The sequence below is a fragment of the Panthera uncia genome (assembly GCF_023721935.1).
Source record: "Panthera uncia isolate 11264 chromosome A1 unlocalized genomic scaffold, Puncia_PCG_1.0 HiC_scaffold_17, whole genome shotgun sequence".
Lineage (NCBI taxonomy): Eukaryota > Metazoa > Chordata > Mammalia > Carnivora > Felidae > Panthera > Panthera uncia.
In genome coordinates this window covers 55,963,027-55,981,942 of record NW_026057577.1, presented here as the reverse complement: position 1 = coordinate 55,981,942, position 18,916 = coordinate 55,963,027, and the positions used below count along the sequence as shown (strand labels likewise).

The 18,916-nt window shown below is 41.0% G+C and overlaps 1 protein-coding gene across 3 annotated transcripts in view; it reads right to left on the bottom strand.

Moving 5' to 3' along the window:
- IQGAP2 (IQ motif containing GTPase activating protein 2) overlaps positions 1-18,916 on the bottom strand; it is a 294,952-nt gene that overhangs the window by 99,980 nt on the left and 176,056 nt on the right. For all 3 annotated transcript variants that reach the window (XM_049649666.1, XM_049649667.1, XM_049649668.1), the window contains exons 6-12: positions 18,815-18,882; positions 18,286-18,399; positions 17,413-17,591; positions 15,232-15,319; positions 11,020-11,183; positions 7,699-7,859; positions 2,398-2,522 (exon numbers count right to left, since the gene is read on the bottom strand). In XM_049649666.1, the coding sequence (XP_049505623.1) occupies positions 2,398-2,522; positions 7,699-7,859; positions 11,020-11,183; positions 15,232-15,319; positions 17,413-17,591; positions 18,286-18,399; positions 18,815-18,882 (899 nt within the window). The remainder of the gene's footprint in view (positions 1-2,397; positions 2,523-7,698; positions 7,860-11,019; positions 11,184-15,231; positions 15,320-17,412; positions 17,592-18,285; positions 18,400-18,814; positions 18,883-18,916) is intronic.

Here is an 18,916-nt window from a genome sequence, read left to right as displayed (position 1 = left end):
CAAGAGTTCAAGAACTTTGAACAAAAATACCTCATTGTGACCTAATAAAACAAACCAAAGCACAGAGAAATTATATATTCTGCACTGAGTTCTCCAAATTCTAGAAAGGAAATGGGATAAAGAAGTCTCTGAAATAACTATTGTGGTTATGGCATATGCCCTTCATGACATGATAATCAAAGGAAATATGATAACAGCCATGTGACGTACAGCCCATGGAAAATACATGCAGTGTAGATGCCTATACAGACAAATCGATACCAATCCAAAGATACCAATCCAAAAATATTTCTGCTTAGATATAACACCCACCTAACAAAAAGCCATTCTTTTGTTAAGTGATACAAATGTTACTTGTTTTTCTTTTCCTAAAAAAAAGCAAAAGCTCTACTGGATAGTCTGCAACAAAAATGGCATCCTCCACCCTGCTTTTTAATTAACGTCCAGAATGGGAGTAAAAGTACAACCATTTAGCACTGAGAACTAATGCACCTTTGCCATAAAAGCAGCACATATAGAAATTACCAAAGGCCTGGACTGTGGGTATTGCCAGCAAGAACTAGGAAAAAATGAGAAAACAAAGATGGGACCTGATTCTTAGTTTTGCTTACCGAAACAGAGGAGTCCTACTCTTGAATTGCATTAGCCAAAGCACTCAAACAATTGCTGCAGGAAACTCAAGAGTGTGCAGCTGGGAGTCAAGTAGCAGGGCAGGAGGGCAGGGGGCTGGGGGTGTGCACTTTGTAACAGGACATACACTAGTGTCCGTCCAGACCAGACGATATCAAACATCTGCTCACATTAGTGCTTCCCTCTTGACTAACATCTGGCAAGAACCACCAGCGACCAAGGCAACGTGTCAGAGAAAAGCTAAGTGGGCTGTGTGCAAACTGTCCGATTGCAGGGATTCCAAAATGTCTCAAAGGACACGCAGAGAGGCAGCAGCAAGCTGTGTGGTCAGAGAAGAGGAAATTTATAGACTTATAGAACTTAAAAAGGACAAAATGAAGAAACTGCCTGGATATATGTGTAATAGTGGCCCATCTGTGAATATGATGTCAAAGCAGCATATCTGAATACATGTTATCTATTAGGCACCTAGAGTAAGATGTTTAACAACAACAACAACAACAACAACAACAACAACAACAACAAAACAAACGCTGCCATGATACTGGGCACAGGGCTCATAGGAAAGAGTAAAGAAAGCAAAGCAGATTATGTAAATGCAATTAAATAACAAAGTCCTATGTTTTTATCTCGACAGGGATTTTACTATCCCAAAGTTAGATTCTGCCTTAGAAGACCAGACCTAAGACCTCACCAAAACGCACTAGAACAGCCTAAACGTGTGAGAGAACTATCTGCCTATTCGGTCAGCAAACTTAGAATGAGTTATAGGTCAAAGATGGAGGACAGAGGGGAGGTCACGGACATCAGAGATCTTAATCTAAATGTTGCTGACAAATCAAAGAGCTCAGAGGAAGCCAAAGATGATGGTGCTAGTTTGTTTTTATGATGAAACAGACCACGTGGAACTTGAATGTGATAGTTCATGCTACAGGAAAGCAGTGACTACACTGATTGCTTAGTTACAGAGCTCTTGATTCCACACTCTGTTTTTGCAAGCAAGAGGCAAATGATAAGGAGGCAAGTGTATCTTCAAGAAAGCATGTTTCAGAGCATATCTTCTTGGGATTGTCCATTTTCACGCAGGTAGCTCATAATTTCTAGATACACAGTCAATCATCAATCATGGTATGTGATCCTAAAGCAACAGTTAGTTTTTGTTCCAATTTCTTCTTAGGGTAGGAACATGTTCAAACTTCAAAAAAAAAAAAAAAGCCCAAATAAAAGATCAAAATAAAGTTGAGCATCTAAAAAATTGAGTTATGGGGCACCTGGGTGGCTCAGTCAGTGAAGCGTCCGACTCCCACTCAGGTCATGATCTCACCGTTCGTGGGTTCGAGCCCTGTGTTGGGCTCTGTGCTGACAGCTCAGAGCCTGGAGCCTGCTTCAGATTCTGTCTCCCCCTCTCTCTCTGCCCCTCCCCTGTTCATGCTCTGTGTCTCTCTCCAAAATGAATAACATTAAAAAAAATTTTAAAAACTGAGTTAACTAGAGTATTCACCTGTGAAGTATAAATAAGAAAACATGAGGACTTCTGTTTACATATTTTTATCCCATCCTTTTATGTCTTTTTATGTATGCTTTGTAATGCATATACGGTGACACAGTATAACAGGCATAAAATTTATATATACACATGCGTATCAGGGAAGAGTGCTCTCTTGGGGCTCCATGAGCAAAAATCTGCATTCCTAATCTAGGGAACTAAGTAGTCCAGAAACCTTAGTTGCTCATTATACTATGTGAAGGAACGTGTTCCATACTTACGATCGTTTTCTTCTTGAATTTGAATATTCACCATATCTATACACTTCTGAATTTCATTCCAGCTTAAATTCTCTTGCCCTTGGGATAAGGCTTCCAGCTTCATGGTGAATAGTGCATTTGTGTAACTGTGGAAGAGAAGAGAATCATTAACACTAATCAGAGACACTCACTCTTTGTTCATTTCGTGCATCTCAAATTTGGCACATGGCCAAAAGTAGATGCTATAAGGTTAAAAAGGAGAAAGACACATGAAATGTTCTTTCACACCTTTGTGAACATACAACAAGCTCACTTATATTACATTTTTTTCCTTAAAGATACTTTATGTACAAATGCTGGTTTTTTTTAAATTTTTTTTTTAATGTTTATTTTTCAAAGAGAGACAGAGCATGAACGGGGGAGGGTCAGAGAGAGAGGGAGACACAGAATCAGAAACAAATGCTGTTTAATGAAAGTACCTCAAAATCCAACCTTGTACCCAACTTAAGCAAAAAACAAAAAACAAAAAACAAAAAACAAACAAACAAAAAAAAAACCCCTTGAAGTCCTCAACTCTACGAAACTGCTTTCTTCCCCCTCAGTTACTAATTTTCCTTGCCTTTGCATGTTTTCACTCTGTTGAGGATGTAGGTAATTTTTTTTTAAGTTGGCTCCAAGCCCAGCATGGAGCTCAACGTGGGATTTGAATTCACAACACTGAGATCAAGCCCTGAGCTGAGATCAAGAGTCAGATGCTTAACCAAGTGAGCCACCCAGGCATGCCCCAGATAAGTTTTATGTGATAAAATTCAGAATTACCATGGTTCTCAACCATGGTTCTCAACCCTTCTCATTTTTCTTGTTCCTTCCAGAAACCCTGATGAATAACACACATTTTCACTATACATTTTCTTGATAAGGTGGTATAGGGGTTGAATCAGAATGTTGTAAAATCCCTCCTCACCTGTCCATTTTTCGTAAGTCTCCACAGCACCTACTGAAAAACCTCCCTCTGTGTCCAGTCACTGCCACGGCACTCTTATACCTCATTTCTGACCTCTGACCCTCTTTATTATGGAAAACAGAGTTTGGTCAACCACCTCAATTACTTGCCTTGGTTGGGGAATTTTAGGGAAAAAAAATTATCCACCTTGATATGTTAAGAAACTGTCATTTCTCAACAGTCAATTTTCCCAGTTAAAAATCACAGAACCAATGTTGCAACCGTAAGCTACCATGAGCTACTCTAGCCTAAAGTAAAGAAACTCAATAGTTTAGTTTGCTTTTGCATTGCACCATGGAAATAAAGATCAGTCTTCTACGTACATATTTATTCACTATGCATTTTGACTTCTGAATAGCATCTTTGGATTGCTAACAGCAGAGGTTAAAAAAAGGAACCTCACGTTCAGTTTATTTTTTTTAACGTTTATTTATTTATTTTTGAGAAAGGGAGAGACACAGCATGAACAGGGGAGGGTCAGAGAGAGGGAGACACAGAATCTGAAGCAGGCTCCAGGCTCTGAGCCATCAGCACAGAGCCTGACGCAGGGCTAGAACTCACGGACCGCGAGATCATGACCTGAGCCGAAGTCGGCTGCTTAACCGAATGAGCCACCCAGGCGCCCTAATAACATCACGTTCAGTTTAAAATTGTTTTCCTGGGACGCCTGGGTGGCTCAGTCAGTTGAGTGTCTGCCTCTTGGTTTCAGCTCAGGTCACGACTTCACCGTTTGTGGGTTTGAGCCCCGTGCTGGGTTCTGCACTAACAGAGCACCACTCACTTGCCAAATAAACAAACTATTGAAAAAAATTGTTTTCCTGATTGTGACCAATTTTCTCAAAATTCTGCGTGCTTAAAGGTGCACAGAGTGCCTACAGAGTGTAGCTTGAGAGGGAAAAACATCATTCAGTGTAGGAAGTGGTGGCGATGATCCTTTATCTGTGACCGAATGAGGGATCACTAAATTCAGGCCTGAAACTGGCTGTCGTGTTTGAGGTTTTCACCCTACCACTCCTTACAAGCCTAGGAAAACACTCTGCTGCACTAGTAATATATAAATAATACTGGATACAATAACAAAATGGATAAACTTCAACCTGCATTTGTTAATACCCCTTATAGACAGAGACCATTCTGTAAGCAAATGCGAAATCCCCATGGGCATTTCACATGCTTAACATCTAAATGATGATTCGATGGGAATAAAACGAGAAAGCTTAAGGAGAAATGCAGAAAAGAATCCCAGAATTGCACGTTGTTTCTTTAGAAACAAAATGAATCAACGATGGCCAAAAGGAAGAGATTTTACAAGTGATGCAGCAGAACTCCACTGGCTTTTCCATGTGAGGATGAGTGTCCGGTACTAAGGGACCAACCACAGAAAATACTCTGCAGTTCACCCTCACAGAGAGATCTGAGTCCTTTCCCTCCACACCTCTCTGAGCTCTCCTCACTGTTTGCTACAGGCAGACCAGTAATACTGCATTTCTAACAGACTTCTGAAGCTCCAAGAGGATTACAATCCCAATTCAGTTCGGCAAATGATTATTAACATGAAACCAACGTTGCAAGGCCTGTGGCAGGCATGCAGGGCTGTGAGCATGAACAAGGTGCAGGAGCTTTCAGCCCAGGGGTTAAGAAGACAGAAACTCAAACAGGGTATAAAAGCAGAGCACAAGAAATGCCGTAAGAGACAGTCCAGGAGAGTAGAAATAACGAAGTTCCAAGGAAGAAGTGGAAGGAAACCCTTAGTAGTAGAACACCTTGCCCGAGACAGGCATCAAACCAAGCATTTAATCTGTGAAACTGTTCTGCAGATGCAGAGTGAGTGTTTTTGTTTTTGTTTTTTTTTTTTTTTTTTTTGTGCTTAGATGAGGAGACAAGATTATGAAGAGTCAGACTCAAGTATGTGTGACTCCGGTGCTATGTTCCTCTAACCACAGAATGCTAGTTCTCAGGAGAGATGACATTAGCTGGGGTGGAGAGAAGTATGGAAATAATTTGTGAAAGAATAATCTATGGAAGGCAGCTCCGGGAGTGTGCCAGGACAGGGGTGACCGGCACTCCATTCCCGGTGGGGACACGACCATGCATAGAAGCAGGCAGGCCAGAAAGTCCACAATGTATTAGGATCCAGGTTGGCTGAGGTGCAAAACACAAGGAGAGCTGGACCGAGAGCTAAGGTCAGAACAACATGTTTACAGTAAGGGGTATGTTCTTAATTCAGATGAGAACAAGGAACAAATGGAGAGCATTATAACCACAGCTACATTTAGAACAATTAATCTGGGACAACATATGCCTAGAGCCAATACCAACTAGACAGCACTTTGGTGAGAATTAGACAAATGAGTCTTTCTGGGAAACCACAGCCCAAGGGTGGAAGCCACGCTAAACAGGTTGACACTCTGATTCATCAAGGCTGCCCTGCCCCACACCCCTGTGCTATGAAGAACTTGGAAGAGCATGGGGTGAGGCCCAGATAGAGCCACGTTTCTTCATCTTGAAAACCTGTGAACTTGGGTTTCCAAGAACTGAGTTAAAAAGCTGACCAGGCAAGTAAAATGCTGAGGCCGAGAAGATCAATGAGGGCTGTCAGTACAAGAACCAAAGGGGACCTTGAAATCTCATCTTGGTACTGGTCATCCAGCTGGCCCACAAAGTGCTTAAGGCAAGCTTTAAAAAGATTATTAAAAATGAGCCAATTTTTAAAGTTTCCCATACAGAATACTTGAACTCTGAGGCTGTATCTGTAGGCCCAAGTTGAAAACCACAGGGGTAAAAGTGGTTTTCAAATGGGGTGTGAGACCATTTCCTTAACAGGTCATTTGTAAATTGGGGAGGTAGTGAGGAATTTTCGTAATCAAAGTGGATGATCTGGAGGGAGGGAGCACGCTTATTTAGAGGACAGCGGCCAGGATGCCCAATGGGTGGGACAGTCATGACAATTACCTCACCAAGACATCCCATTACAGCCCCACGGGGCTGTAAGTTTCATATAGGAGTGACCAGCTTTGTCTTCCACTTAAGCACTGAGGGAAAGCAGCAAAGACTGGTTAGATGAGAATAAATGAGGAGGATAGAAAAGACACAGGAAGACCAATCTGGAAGTGATGACAGAAGTAAAGGTGAAAAATCAAATGAGGTACTGGCTGGGAAATGGGGACATTTGACAGAGCTAACACCCCCAGACTGGCTGTTGTCAGGGAAGGAGATGAGCAGGCTGTTCATAGCACAAGGCAGCACAGGGCTGAGGAAAATGAGTTGAACTTGAGGTTTCTAAGCTTGGGGAAGAGAATGGTGCCATCAGAAATAGTGGAGGTGGAAATAAATTACCTTGGTAACAGACTCAAGAGTTATATTAACCAGGGGGCCAAATTTATGCAGAATAAGAGCATCAGTTTCTCCAAGAAGACTAAAAAGCAAACTCTTCTGTCCTACCGCTTTGGGGCCATTCTCTCCACAGACAAGTGGTAAAGCATTTTAAAAAAATCTAAAGTCTTTTCAGTTTTCTTGTACAATGTACACGATCCAAGACAATTACCCAATCTACCTATTTAAGTAGTTCCAGCTGGAATCAGGACCTGAAAAGAGCTTTTGTCAAGATCTATGCAGACATCTCCCCCTAGTGGCTAACAAGAATCCAGGACAGAAAATCACTCCTTTTAACTTGGGACCTTTGTCTTACGGAATCTCTGATGGGCTCCTTATTCTGGCCCTTTAATTTTCTCTCTAGAACTGCTATAGCATTTTATACTATCAAGTGTACTATCTAGCAGCATATTTCAGAAACATGAAATGGGAGCTGCTAAACTGAGACTGTTACCCACTAACACGATCCACTGTGGTCTCAGGATTCCTTTGGCTTAACAATCAAAAAGAACAGGGTTTGAGATTCAACTGCCCAACTGTAGGTCCATAAATCCAAGTTTAGTTCTCTCATCAGTAAAAGAAGATTAGACTGGATGGTTATTAAAGTTCCTTCCAACTCTTCTACATTCAGTTGTCTCCAAAAGAAGCCCAAGGGAAGGTATGTTTTCAATAGTTCTTTTATTTTTAGCCTATCCAATAATCTTCGGTAATGACAAATCAATCAGTCAAAGCCATTATGTGATCATTTTTAGACTCTTTGTCCCCCTAAAAGAAACGCTGTAAAAAAGGACGCATATTAGAAGGACTCTCAAAACAAAGTAGACTAGCTTTTAAGAACATGAGTACAGAGATAGGGAATTCTTCAGCAAAGAACACATCTTTAATATGCAAGATCTGCCAAACACACATTTCTGCATTAAAAGGAGATTTGGAAGATGTTCCCTTACCGTTCTACATATGATTCATCCAGATTATTGAAGCCTATTGTTGGGCTTCTGAGCTGATTCTGCACGGACATAAGATCATTGTTTTCCAAGGCCTGGTTTAGTAAAGCAACAGCAGACAGCATTTCCACTGCAATCAAGAGCTCCTCGTGGGCCAAGTAGTTCTGTTGAAAAATGTAAGCAATAAAAGTTTCCCAAATTACACACCTCATGTATGTGATGGGGTTTTAGAATGCATTTCTTTTTTAAAGTAGGTTCCACGTCCATCATGGAGCCCAACTTGAGGCTTGAACTCACAATCATGGGATCAAAACCTGAGCTGAGATCAAGAGTTGAATGCTTAACTGACTGAACCACCCAGGCACCTCTAGAATGCATATTTCAAAGAACAATGAAAAATTAAAGATTCTGAGAACCCAGGAGGAAGAGGGCTCACTGGCTACCTGTTTGTCACTGGCTTTAAAGAACAGGTGAAGACTTCCGGGTTGTCCTTAGCTGATCGTTTTGGGGACAGAGTTAATGGCAACCAATGGTTATGATTCCACAAACAGGTGCATTTCCATAATTGATTCCAGCCAGTTATATTAGCTGCTTACAGGCTCAGACTTACCAAATAATTAAGTGAAGGATTAGACAATGCTGTCACTGTCTCAGGGTGTGAGGTTAAGATTTTAGGGAGTGATTTTCAGTTTAAATTAAGAGTAAGGAAAAGAGGGGAGAATTTCACCTATAAGCCCAGAGAGATAAACTACAATTGTTAAGGCAAGAGTATCAATTCTAGTTCCAAAAAAGTTAGTCTGAGTCACTTTTTAATAACTGGGTAGAAAATTTAAAATATACTCTGAGTCCTGAATATTTGAAGAAATGTGAAGTATATTTTTTGGTAAATGTAAGTAGGATTTATAATTCTGGATTTGGCTTATTTAAAAAAAAATACAACTCATGGTAGGTATTCTTGTGATGTGCAGAGCATAAAGTATAAACTTCTCAAGTCACTATCTTGCACGCTTGAAATTAATATAGCATTGTGTATCAACTATACTCAAATGAGGGACACCTAAGTGGCTTAGTTGGGTGAGCGTCTGACTCTTGATTTCGGTTCAGGTCATTATCTCTTGGTTCATGAGATCAAGCCCTGTACTGGGCTCTGCTCTGTCAGTGTGGAGCCTGCTTGGGATTCTCTTTCTCCTTTTCTCTCTCTGCCCCTCCCTTGCTTATGCTCTCTCTCTCTCAAAATAAATAAATAAACCTAAAAAAAACTATACTCAAATAAATTAAAAAAAAACAACCCATCTTACACTTTAGAACACCTTCCCCCTTAAATGTTCTCTTCCTTTTAACCATTTTATACTAACTTGGTCCAACTTCAAAAGGGTTACTTCTTCCATCATAGTAAAGGAACATAGAGGGAGCATCAAATGAATAGAAAGAAGCTGACAACTATATTTACATTTAGGATATTTTCTGTATTTCATGTATACAATGTAATATTTATATAAAATGCATTATAGCTTTCTGGATCTCCACAGGTATCTCACAGCAATGGATTTTAGAGTAACAAAAGCAAACAGCAAGAAGGAGGTTATTATAGGGAGCATGTAAGCAAATTTTATCCAAATTTCTTACATGAACTACATGTTTAACATGTAAGGAAGGTATAAAATTATAAACAGAAGAGCAGAATGAAATCACTTGAGATCCACCTCCTCTACCCTTTCCATTGAAGTGCCCACAAGTATCTCATGTGGTATTACAGCAGCAAGGATAAGAAAAAGAAGAAACGGGGCTGGACAACCACAGGCTGACTGATGACCAGTTAGGAATGAATCACTAGGCCTGAGCGTAAGTAGCCTTGGGCTTCAAAGCTTCTGGAATGGGAGAACTATTAATGAAAGAACCTAAGTGCAACTTAAGAAGATAAGCTCTTTTTCTTTCATTATAAAGTAACATCTTTCTTTTCAGAAAATGAGAACTCTTGATAATCAAGAGTAAGAAAAAAAATCCTCCCACCCAAGCCCTTTAAGGTATATCCTTTTATTTTTAACTCATGCAAACATTTATAGAAGTTTTTTTTTTTTTTAGCAGAACTGTTTTTATTCCTATTACCAAAAACCCTCTAGACAATGCTGTATGTTTTGATCTCATTTTTTCTGCTTGATTTAGTGTGTGCAATCTGTTGCGAAGCACATGGTTTGTTCCTTGCTTCTCAGTATTATACACCATGCTGTGAATACTTTTTGATTCATATTCTTTAGGCTCTTTTCCTAGCAATGTAATTGACAGGATAATGGCTAATAGACTTGCATACACATTGCTGAGCTCATTCTCCAGAAAGGGTGCACCATTCCTGCTTCCACCGGCTGTGAAGACGCCTGCTGTGCCAAATTTATGCCTACGCTATGTTAGATCTCTCAAAACTCTGCCAATCTGATTTCCCAAAATAACTATTTTAATTCACATTTACTTCCGATTGAGGTCGGACATTTTTTGTGTGTCAGCGTATATTCCTCGCTTTGTGAATTAGCTGTTCATGCTCTCGGCCTCTCCTCCTCGCTTTTTTCTGGTACAACAGTGCCGTTTCGGATTTTTAAGATCCAGTGTTCTTTTACGTTTCCTTCGAACCTTCATTTTTTAAGTTACTTTTTACATTTAACTTTTTATACTGGAAATTTATTCTGATATGTAGAGTGAGGTCATGTTTTCTTTCCCAAATGGTTAAACACTTGGAAGGATTTCATTCTTTTCCCCACCTTTTTGAAATACTAGTGCTCTCATATACTTAATTCTTGGCTCTGCTTCCAGTAATTTTTATTCTGTTCCGTTGTCTGGGTTAATCCTATATGAGTACACATGGTTTTAATACTGTAACCGTATGTATTACTGTTTAATATCATCAGCATATTAAGCAGCATGAAATTTACAAAAAATTAAAGCCATGGTGCTAATGTTCTTGGTTGCAGATTTCTAGAACTGCGGATTCACAGCTAATTATTCTATTTCAAAAACATGACATATTTGAAAAAAATTTCAGTATAGTGAAAAAGTTATCCAACATGTTTCAAAAACCAGAGAACAAGAATGACTTCTTTTCAAGGTGTGTTTGTGTTGAGCCCTGCTTGAATTTCCTAACTATTCAGATTCTTTACAGAGATAAAAAGCAGGATTTAAAGAGGAACTCAGCCATGGAATTGGTCCAGGGAGGGAGTGGGAATGGGGGTTGATACAAGTTAAAGACTCTATGCCCATTCACCTTTCCTAAACTGCCTTCCTCACAGCTCTAACTTAGAATTAACACCTTTGTAACTGGAGTGCCCTCGGACTTACCATGGCGTTCTGTTTCTGGAGGTTGAAAAGTTCGTTCTGATACATCCCAGCAGCAAAAGGATAAACTTCAGGCAGCTGGGCCTCCGGTCTCTTCAGGGCAAGCAGCGTGTTCTCGGGGTCGCCTTCCCGAATGACAGCATTGATGTGGCTCACTGCAGCCAGCCCTGAGCAGGGGGGTGGGGGGTGGGTGTCACATTCCATCAGAATGCCCGCTTTTTCCACAGCTTTCTCTGCTGACCTAGCCAGCCCATCTTTCCAAGGGTTACAACCTAAGCAGTCCCTTTCCATGAACTCTGAAAAGCTGCAGACGGAGGCCAGGCAGAGCCGTGGAAATGGTAGCTCAGTACCTAGAAGTCAGTCCAGTCCATGGAGATGGTCCCTAAAAGGACTTCAGCAAAGAAAGAGCTGGGGCTCTGAGGTCACTCCTGTCTAGCATGACTTCCCTACAAAATCTTACCCTTCAGGATCAGCTCTGGTCTCACTTCCATTAGGGCTTCAGGTTGTTTCAGTTCCTCAAGAGGTCACCACTTGGGGATCCCCACAGTATTTAGAGATGGGCCATACGGATCCCACGGGCCTTGTTCTTGAACGCTCCTTGTGTATTAGTACTGCCTTTGCAAGGAGACCGAAGCTACGTGAACGTCAGAAGCCAGCCTCGCCCTGCTGCTGTACCCCCCCTCTGATGCAGCACCACAGGCAACCCGGCCAGCACCTGAAGAGAGTGCTGAGAGTGTTGGTATTCATTCTCAGAACACTCTCCCCTCCACTCTTGGGTTTTGCCAAGTGTGACTTTAAGAAAAAAACATTTCAGGTGTGCGTGTGTGTGTGTGTGTGTGTGTGTGTGTGTGTGTGTGTGTGTTTAATATTACAACCTGGGGCGCGTGGGTGGCTGAGTTGGTTAAGTATCTCTCGGTTTCGGATCAGGTCATGATCTCTCGGTTTTGTGAGTTTGAGCTCCACGTTGGGCTTTGGGCTGACGGTGTGGAGCCTGCGTGGGACTCTCTCTGTCTCTCTGCCCTTCCCCCACTGGTGCTTTTTCTCTGTCTTTCCACCCCCCCACTCCCCCACCACCACCTACACTGTCTCTCTCTCTCAAATGAACTTCAAAAAATTTTAAAAATAAAATATTACAACCAAAATTGGTACGATTAAATAACTGTGCCAGTATCCCCTAACCTTAAAAAACAAAACAAAACCAAAAACACTGATCACAGAAATGCCCTGGTTTACATTATCTGACGCTACCACAAGCTCTGTGAGATCTCTACCCGTTGTAACTGAATTTAGTGACCAGACTGAGGGTGCCTGAAACAGTAGATTCATCACAGTTTTCAGAAAAAAGAAACAGAATTGCTGACCAACTGGAAGAATGAGTGACTGACCCTGCCACCAGGCAGCAACAAACTGGACAGAACCAGCAGCATTTTGTCCTGTAAATTAAGTTTCAGGGTAAGAGAGAGCACACGGACTCATAGATTTCTAGAGCTTTTCATGGGTAGTCTGTCTCCCTAATGCGTGACTAGATTAAAGCTAAGATTACTCTAACCCTTTGAACAGATGACAATTTGCCTTCTGCAACTCATTCACAAGGAGTTACCCTCCATAACCTTTCTCCTGACACACATCGTTCAACAGCAGGAAATACTTACAGCCAACGTGATTTTCTTCGTTACACCCCTCCAAAACTTACACTTATTCTAAAGGACTTTAAGAACCCCAACATGTTTCTCCATTCTAAGAATGGCTATGTCCGACAAAAAAAAATCCCAGAAAGAAAGGTCAGTGGACATCTGTGGCATCTGCTGTCCTGTGAAAGTCACCAAGAGCCTCCCAGCTGTGTCTCTCATTATTTTGGAGAGGATTCTACTTCCCCTTTGAAAACTCCATTATGTGAATGTGCACCACTGGATGGTAAAATAGCAGAAAATCATAGCCTTATGACACTCTTTAGGAACCATTTCTCCTAAAAGTAAACAAATAAAGTGAGCTTACCCACTCATTTATACTCTGCATTTAACAGTATTTCCCGCCTTGATTTTAACAGAATATGTGTTGTAACTAATGGAACGCATATGCCAAACCAAAAAGTTAAATGATGGCAGTTCAAACAAAGCTGATGCCTCTGACAATAGATCTGATGACATTACCATCGAAGCTGTCACTTACGTCACTTCTCTGGCTGTAATGAACACAGACACCTTAACATTTTAAGATAATAACCTACATGGTTGAGAAAAGGCTTATCAAGTAGCTATACTTATTTTAAAGCATACGGTTGTCTTATTGTCATGTCCCTGACTAAAATATGTTCTAGTCGGTTTTTCAAGACTGTTGTTAGTTCTATTCGATTATAAATTTTCAGATGGGGAGAGAGAAAACAACTTCAGAATCATCATGTTCTACGCATTGGAAGCCGGCGAACATTGCAATGCCCTTCATAATTTGAGCTGGTTATGCATCAGTGCAAATCATCTCATGCTTTCTATTTGAAAATGGGAAAGAAAGCATAGCCACTGTGGCATGAAATTTGTGGTCAGGAAAGTATGCCATTAAGTATGAAAACATTTATATAAGGTATTCTATTTAAAAAAAAAGAAACAAAAAAAAAAGAGAAGAAAAAGAAAAAGAAAAAGAAACCTGTTTTCAAAATAAAGGATGGCAAAAGGCTATGGAATCATTTCCTCCCGAAGTTTACGGACCTCAGCTGCCTTGCTGGCAATGTAATTTCTTCCTGTAATTCATTTCTGTCAAGCATAATGAAATTCTCAGTTTTCAAATAGAGCAGAAAGAGAAACTTAAAACTGTTTCGTGTACCATCACCAATATGTTCGAAATTAAATAAGAATAAAAGAAGAACATACATTCCCTAGTGTTAAGGTGATCCCTTAAAAATAAAGTTACCCTGGAGCTGTCAGCAATTTTGTGTGTGAGGGAAATTCTCAAACCCACTCAGTTGTTAACTGCTAGATATTTACATCAATTTTCTCTGGGCCTCCTTGATTACTGTTTGAACCCTTTGAATATGTCTCTACCAGCCACTTGGGGCAAACTTCTAGGGAAAACCTATGGTATCTTTGCAACTGTTAAGTACAATAAAGAGCATTCAAAGGTCATCTAGGAGGTTAAATCAGGGACAAGGCTTAGGACTGTTGTAATTAGTGGACACTCCCAAGTTTAAATTGGGCAGATGGTTCACAAACTTTATCAAATGGGCTCAATGGTCTTCCATGTATTAGTTTTTTGTGTATATATGGGCTTTTTCGAAAGCCACAGGGGAAATAAATGTCAGGTAGAATTCCTTACTGCCTCAAGTAAAACCAATTTTTAAAAAATTTCTATTTATTTTTGAGAGAAAGAGAGAGGGAGGGAAGGAGGAAGCAGGGGAGGGGCAGACAGAGAGGGAAACAGAATCTGAAGCAGGCTCTAGGCTCTGAGCTGTCAGCACAGATCCTGATGCAGGGCTTGAACCCACAGACTGTGAGATCATAACTGGAGCTGAAGTCGGACACTTAACCAACTGAGCCACCCAGGTGCCCCATAAAACCAATTTTTATTAGAGATGGGAAAAAGGCTAGTAAAGAGATTAATCTCTCCGAACTTACATGTGATAATTTTAATTACCCTAGTTTTCTGTTCTTTACTGTCATACAACTGAACTGGATATGAAGAGAAATTACACTGTGAGACTCCCCAACAGTTTGAGGACATGGGATTCAAACCCGCCACCGTGCAATTTCACTGGCCCATTCAGTCTCATTCACTTGCCATAAAGGTGCACACACTGTAAGAAAATAATTCTTACCAAGTGCAAACCAATGACTGGACAGTAAAAAAAAGAGCACAGGTGTCAACGATATTTTTTACAATTCCAGTCAAACACTGTCACATAATCATGGGCAAGAAATGAAAATCCTTAAGTCGTAATCTTTTACTAAACAGCCTTCAATATGAGCCCAACTAAGGGATAGGTTCGAAATGAGATGGTAGAACTAAACTAGCTTCAAGGTATTCTAAGATACTCTGCATGCACTGGGGGGGCAAGATCACCCCCAAAATTCCATGGGATGCTGCCAGATGATGCACCATAATTAAGAGCAACATTGACAGTTAGTGGATTTTTCACCACATAAGGCAATTTTACAAGGACACAAATGGAGTTTTGGTGCAATTCTGACAAGGAAACTTTGTATCTCCGTTTCCTTCATTACTTACTGTTGACTTTATTGATGTTGCCTTGGATTTCTGCTTGTGTCAGCAGCTCTTCATAGGCGTCTCTTTCTTCTTCGGAAATACAGTTATTCTACAAGACAAAGTCTTTACTGATTCCTGAGGTTAAATACAAGGTTTCCAATCTCGATATTCAAAAGCCAAATGCCAAGAGTGAGAAAAATGGTTTACTTAGATTCGTTTGAATTCAGAATAAGCACCAAAGAGTGCTTGCTCTGTGCAAGACACTGGGGTTACATACACCTGGCAAGGATGACGAAGACGAACAAGAGCCCTAGTGACTCTCTGAAAGTGTCTAACTGTCTCTTGTGGAAAACATTAGGTTGGACCACTTGATATTGCCACTTTGTGTAGACTGAAGCCAGTGGAATATTGACAATTTCATTGCATTCAGTCTAATAAAATCGACACCATAAACAACGAATATACGTAGAACAGACTCTGTAGAATTACACACTCAGTTGGAAAGAACACTCGAACAAGGTGACAACCGAGGAGGTCCTGGAGGAACAGGGCAGAGAGGGGAACAGGGTGTAGACTACAGGATTTGGTGAAAAAGGCAAGACAGTTTGGCAAGGTGGGCTACAGCACACAGCCAGAAAGATGGGGAGGTTGGTTGGGTATCCTGGAAGTTTTTTTTTTAAATGTTTATTTACTCATTTTGAGAGAGAGAGAGAGATAGTGTGCAAGGGAGAAGAGCAGAGAGAGAGAGAGAGAATGAGAGAGAGAGAGAGGGGGAGGGAGGGAGGGAGGATCTGAAGCGGGCTCTGTGCTAACAGCAGCGAGCTCCGTGCAGGGCTTGAATCCTTGAAATGTGAGATCATCGGACGCTTAACTGACTGAGCTACGCAGGTGCCCCCTCCGGAGGCTTTTAAAGCCAAGTGAAGGGCCTGTACTTAACTCAGTAGGCAGCAGGGAATGCAGGGAGGTTTCCAGGGGCTGATATCAGATCTACAGTTGAAGATTACTTTTGCAACCTGTAGCTCCGAGAGCGGTTGGTTCGGAGAATGGTAGGAAGCAGGGCCACCCTTGAGGAAGGTGCTGGAAGAACCCTGAGGCATGGTAAGGGGGGAGGGCAAGGCTGAGACAAGAATGGTAAGACTAGAAAGTGGGAGACAGATGTAAGCCTGGCAAGAAGAGGCAACAGAATGCAGTGATGGATATGGGGGGCACAGAAGGAGTTCTAAAACATGGGGGAAGTCTTTCCAAAGTGAAGTCAGTTAGGGGCCCATGTGTGAGAAGGGCAGGGTAGAGATAAGCACTCTTCACTCTTCCTATGTAGTGAGGGGCAAGGCCCATGGGACAGAGATGAAGTCACCTGGAGGAGCATTAGAGGGCCTGGTAGCAAGCTCCTATCACTTCAGTGAGTGGATGAGCTTAGGAAGAACAGAGACAGATGGGATTCAATGTCAGACCTTAAAGAATTCCCATACACAGAGGCAGGAGGAAGAAGAGACACTAAGAGATACAGAGGAGAACCATGGCAATAAAGCAGCAAGAAGCCATGTAGGTCAACAACCTCAAGGCAGGTGGTCGGGGGTGGGGGGGAGGGCACGAGTGTGCCAGATAGCGCCAGAAGCCACCAGGTGAGAAAAGTTTGGGAATGGAGCCGAAGCTGATGTGGCAAGAGCTTGAGGAGGAGAGGGGTGGCCAGGAAATGGAAGCTCTACGTGTACACAAAGTCCACAGTCATGTAAGACACGTTGGGTCAAGTCAGGATCAGGCTGCCTTGCAGAGGACGCAAGGCAAAATATGAGGGTGAACTAATGGGAGAAAACGAGGAGAGTGAATTTAAAAACAGCATCTCTCAACTTCACCGCAATGAATCATTACTCTCTACTAATGAATCTAAAGGTATCCTGGCTAATACAAGGTCTGCAGGTGATGCCTCACGAGGGAAGATGTTTAGCTACTGTATCTACACTTCCCAGGAAAGTAGTAAAAATTTACGACATGACCTTTAATCCTTGCAACTGGAAGAATCATCATAAAAGGAAACCTCATTTTTTTTTTTACATAGTGCATAGTCTTCTCTTACCCTTACATTTCACCCAAACCAACGGCCTATGGCGACAGAGACCACAGCCAGTTGATTTAAAAATGTCACTTTTAACAATAAGGCTTTTTTATGCTCATAGCCATAGTACTAGGAATCTAATTAAATACCTTCAGTCTTGCATTTTCCTCTTTTCTCTTTTTGGCTTCCCAGAGTTCCTTCTGATACTCCTGTGCAAGGTTGTCATCTATTAAAGTTAAAACTGCATTTGGGTTTCTTAGCGTTATGATGGTTTGCTCTGCTATTCCTTTTTCAATAGCTTCATTAATGGCTATAACTGCAGCGTGCACTGAAAAGAGAAAAAAAGATTTTTATCAGGAAAGACAACATGGACAGCTGTAATGACACCACATAATGTAAGCAGTTTGCTTTGTTTTAATTTACTTTTCTTTTACTTTCTTCTCTGGCTTCCAGTAACAAGGGCAAAAGAAGAGACCCTAGACACTTCCCAGAGAGCCCCTCCGACGACCTCTCCACCTGCCCATCTATCTTGGGTCCTGTCTCCTAAGCATCTACCGTGTAATCTGTATTAATTTACTCAACCTGCACTGAAAGACTCAAATGAACCAAACACTATGTCAACCACTAGGGGTTTGAAGGGTCACATGGACACTTTAAAAGTATCAGGTCGTTTCCAAATGGTATCTGTAATTTAACTTGCAACGCTAAAAGACAACTGTAGCAATGTACTCTACCGAAGAAAGCAAAGGGCCAGGACAGGACATAGAAAACAAAGAAATATTTTGGAGAATAAAGATATTTCTAAAACGTTTTAATTCAAACTGCACAAGTAGATGTTTAAAGACTAAATCAATCCCATGCTTATATTTTCATGTGCTCAACCATCTACAATACATATAATGAAAACTTCAAAAGGGGGCTGAAGGTATTTTCTAAACATTCTATTTCTTGTAACCAAAATCAACGAATAAAGTATAGGTGAATCCCAGGTCAACAGCAAGTTCTGATTTCAGGAGACTCACAAGCAGCTTCATCCACTGACAGTTCATTAGCCAGAATACCACCTATTTTGCTGAAAGATGGCATCTGTATTCCATATTTGTCCAGTTCCTTTCTCATATTACTAATTTCCTCCTCTGAAAAAAAAAACAACAAACAATATCAAGATGGAGGTAGGAATGAGTATATTCATGTCAAGAAATGTCTTCATCCCCCAGGTCTCTCTCCCCAAAATTCAAGGCTTATTTTTCTAAATAAAGAAAATCAAAACCACGACGCCATTATTTAAAAACAAAAAGAAAGGAAAAAAAAATGTCTTTATCAAGAAGGTGGGACATTTCCGAACAAGAACCTTAGGAAGGAAGGAGTCAACCTCAGTTTCTCCTTTCACAAATGTGGGGAAAAGGAAAACTGGTCAAAGACAAACAAGATAATAACGTTTTCTCCTCTGATCAGTACAGAAGAAAAAGGGATTCGATGATGTCAAAAGGAAAAAAAATATAGATTCATTTTCTTAGTAAACAACCACGTAAAAATTGTAAAGAAGAGTACCTGTGAAGTCGACTTTGCCCAACAAATCCTGGATTTGGGGGGCTATCCCTAGTTTGAACAGGTATAAACTGGAAGACAGAACGTAAAATTATGAGAAACTTC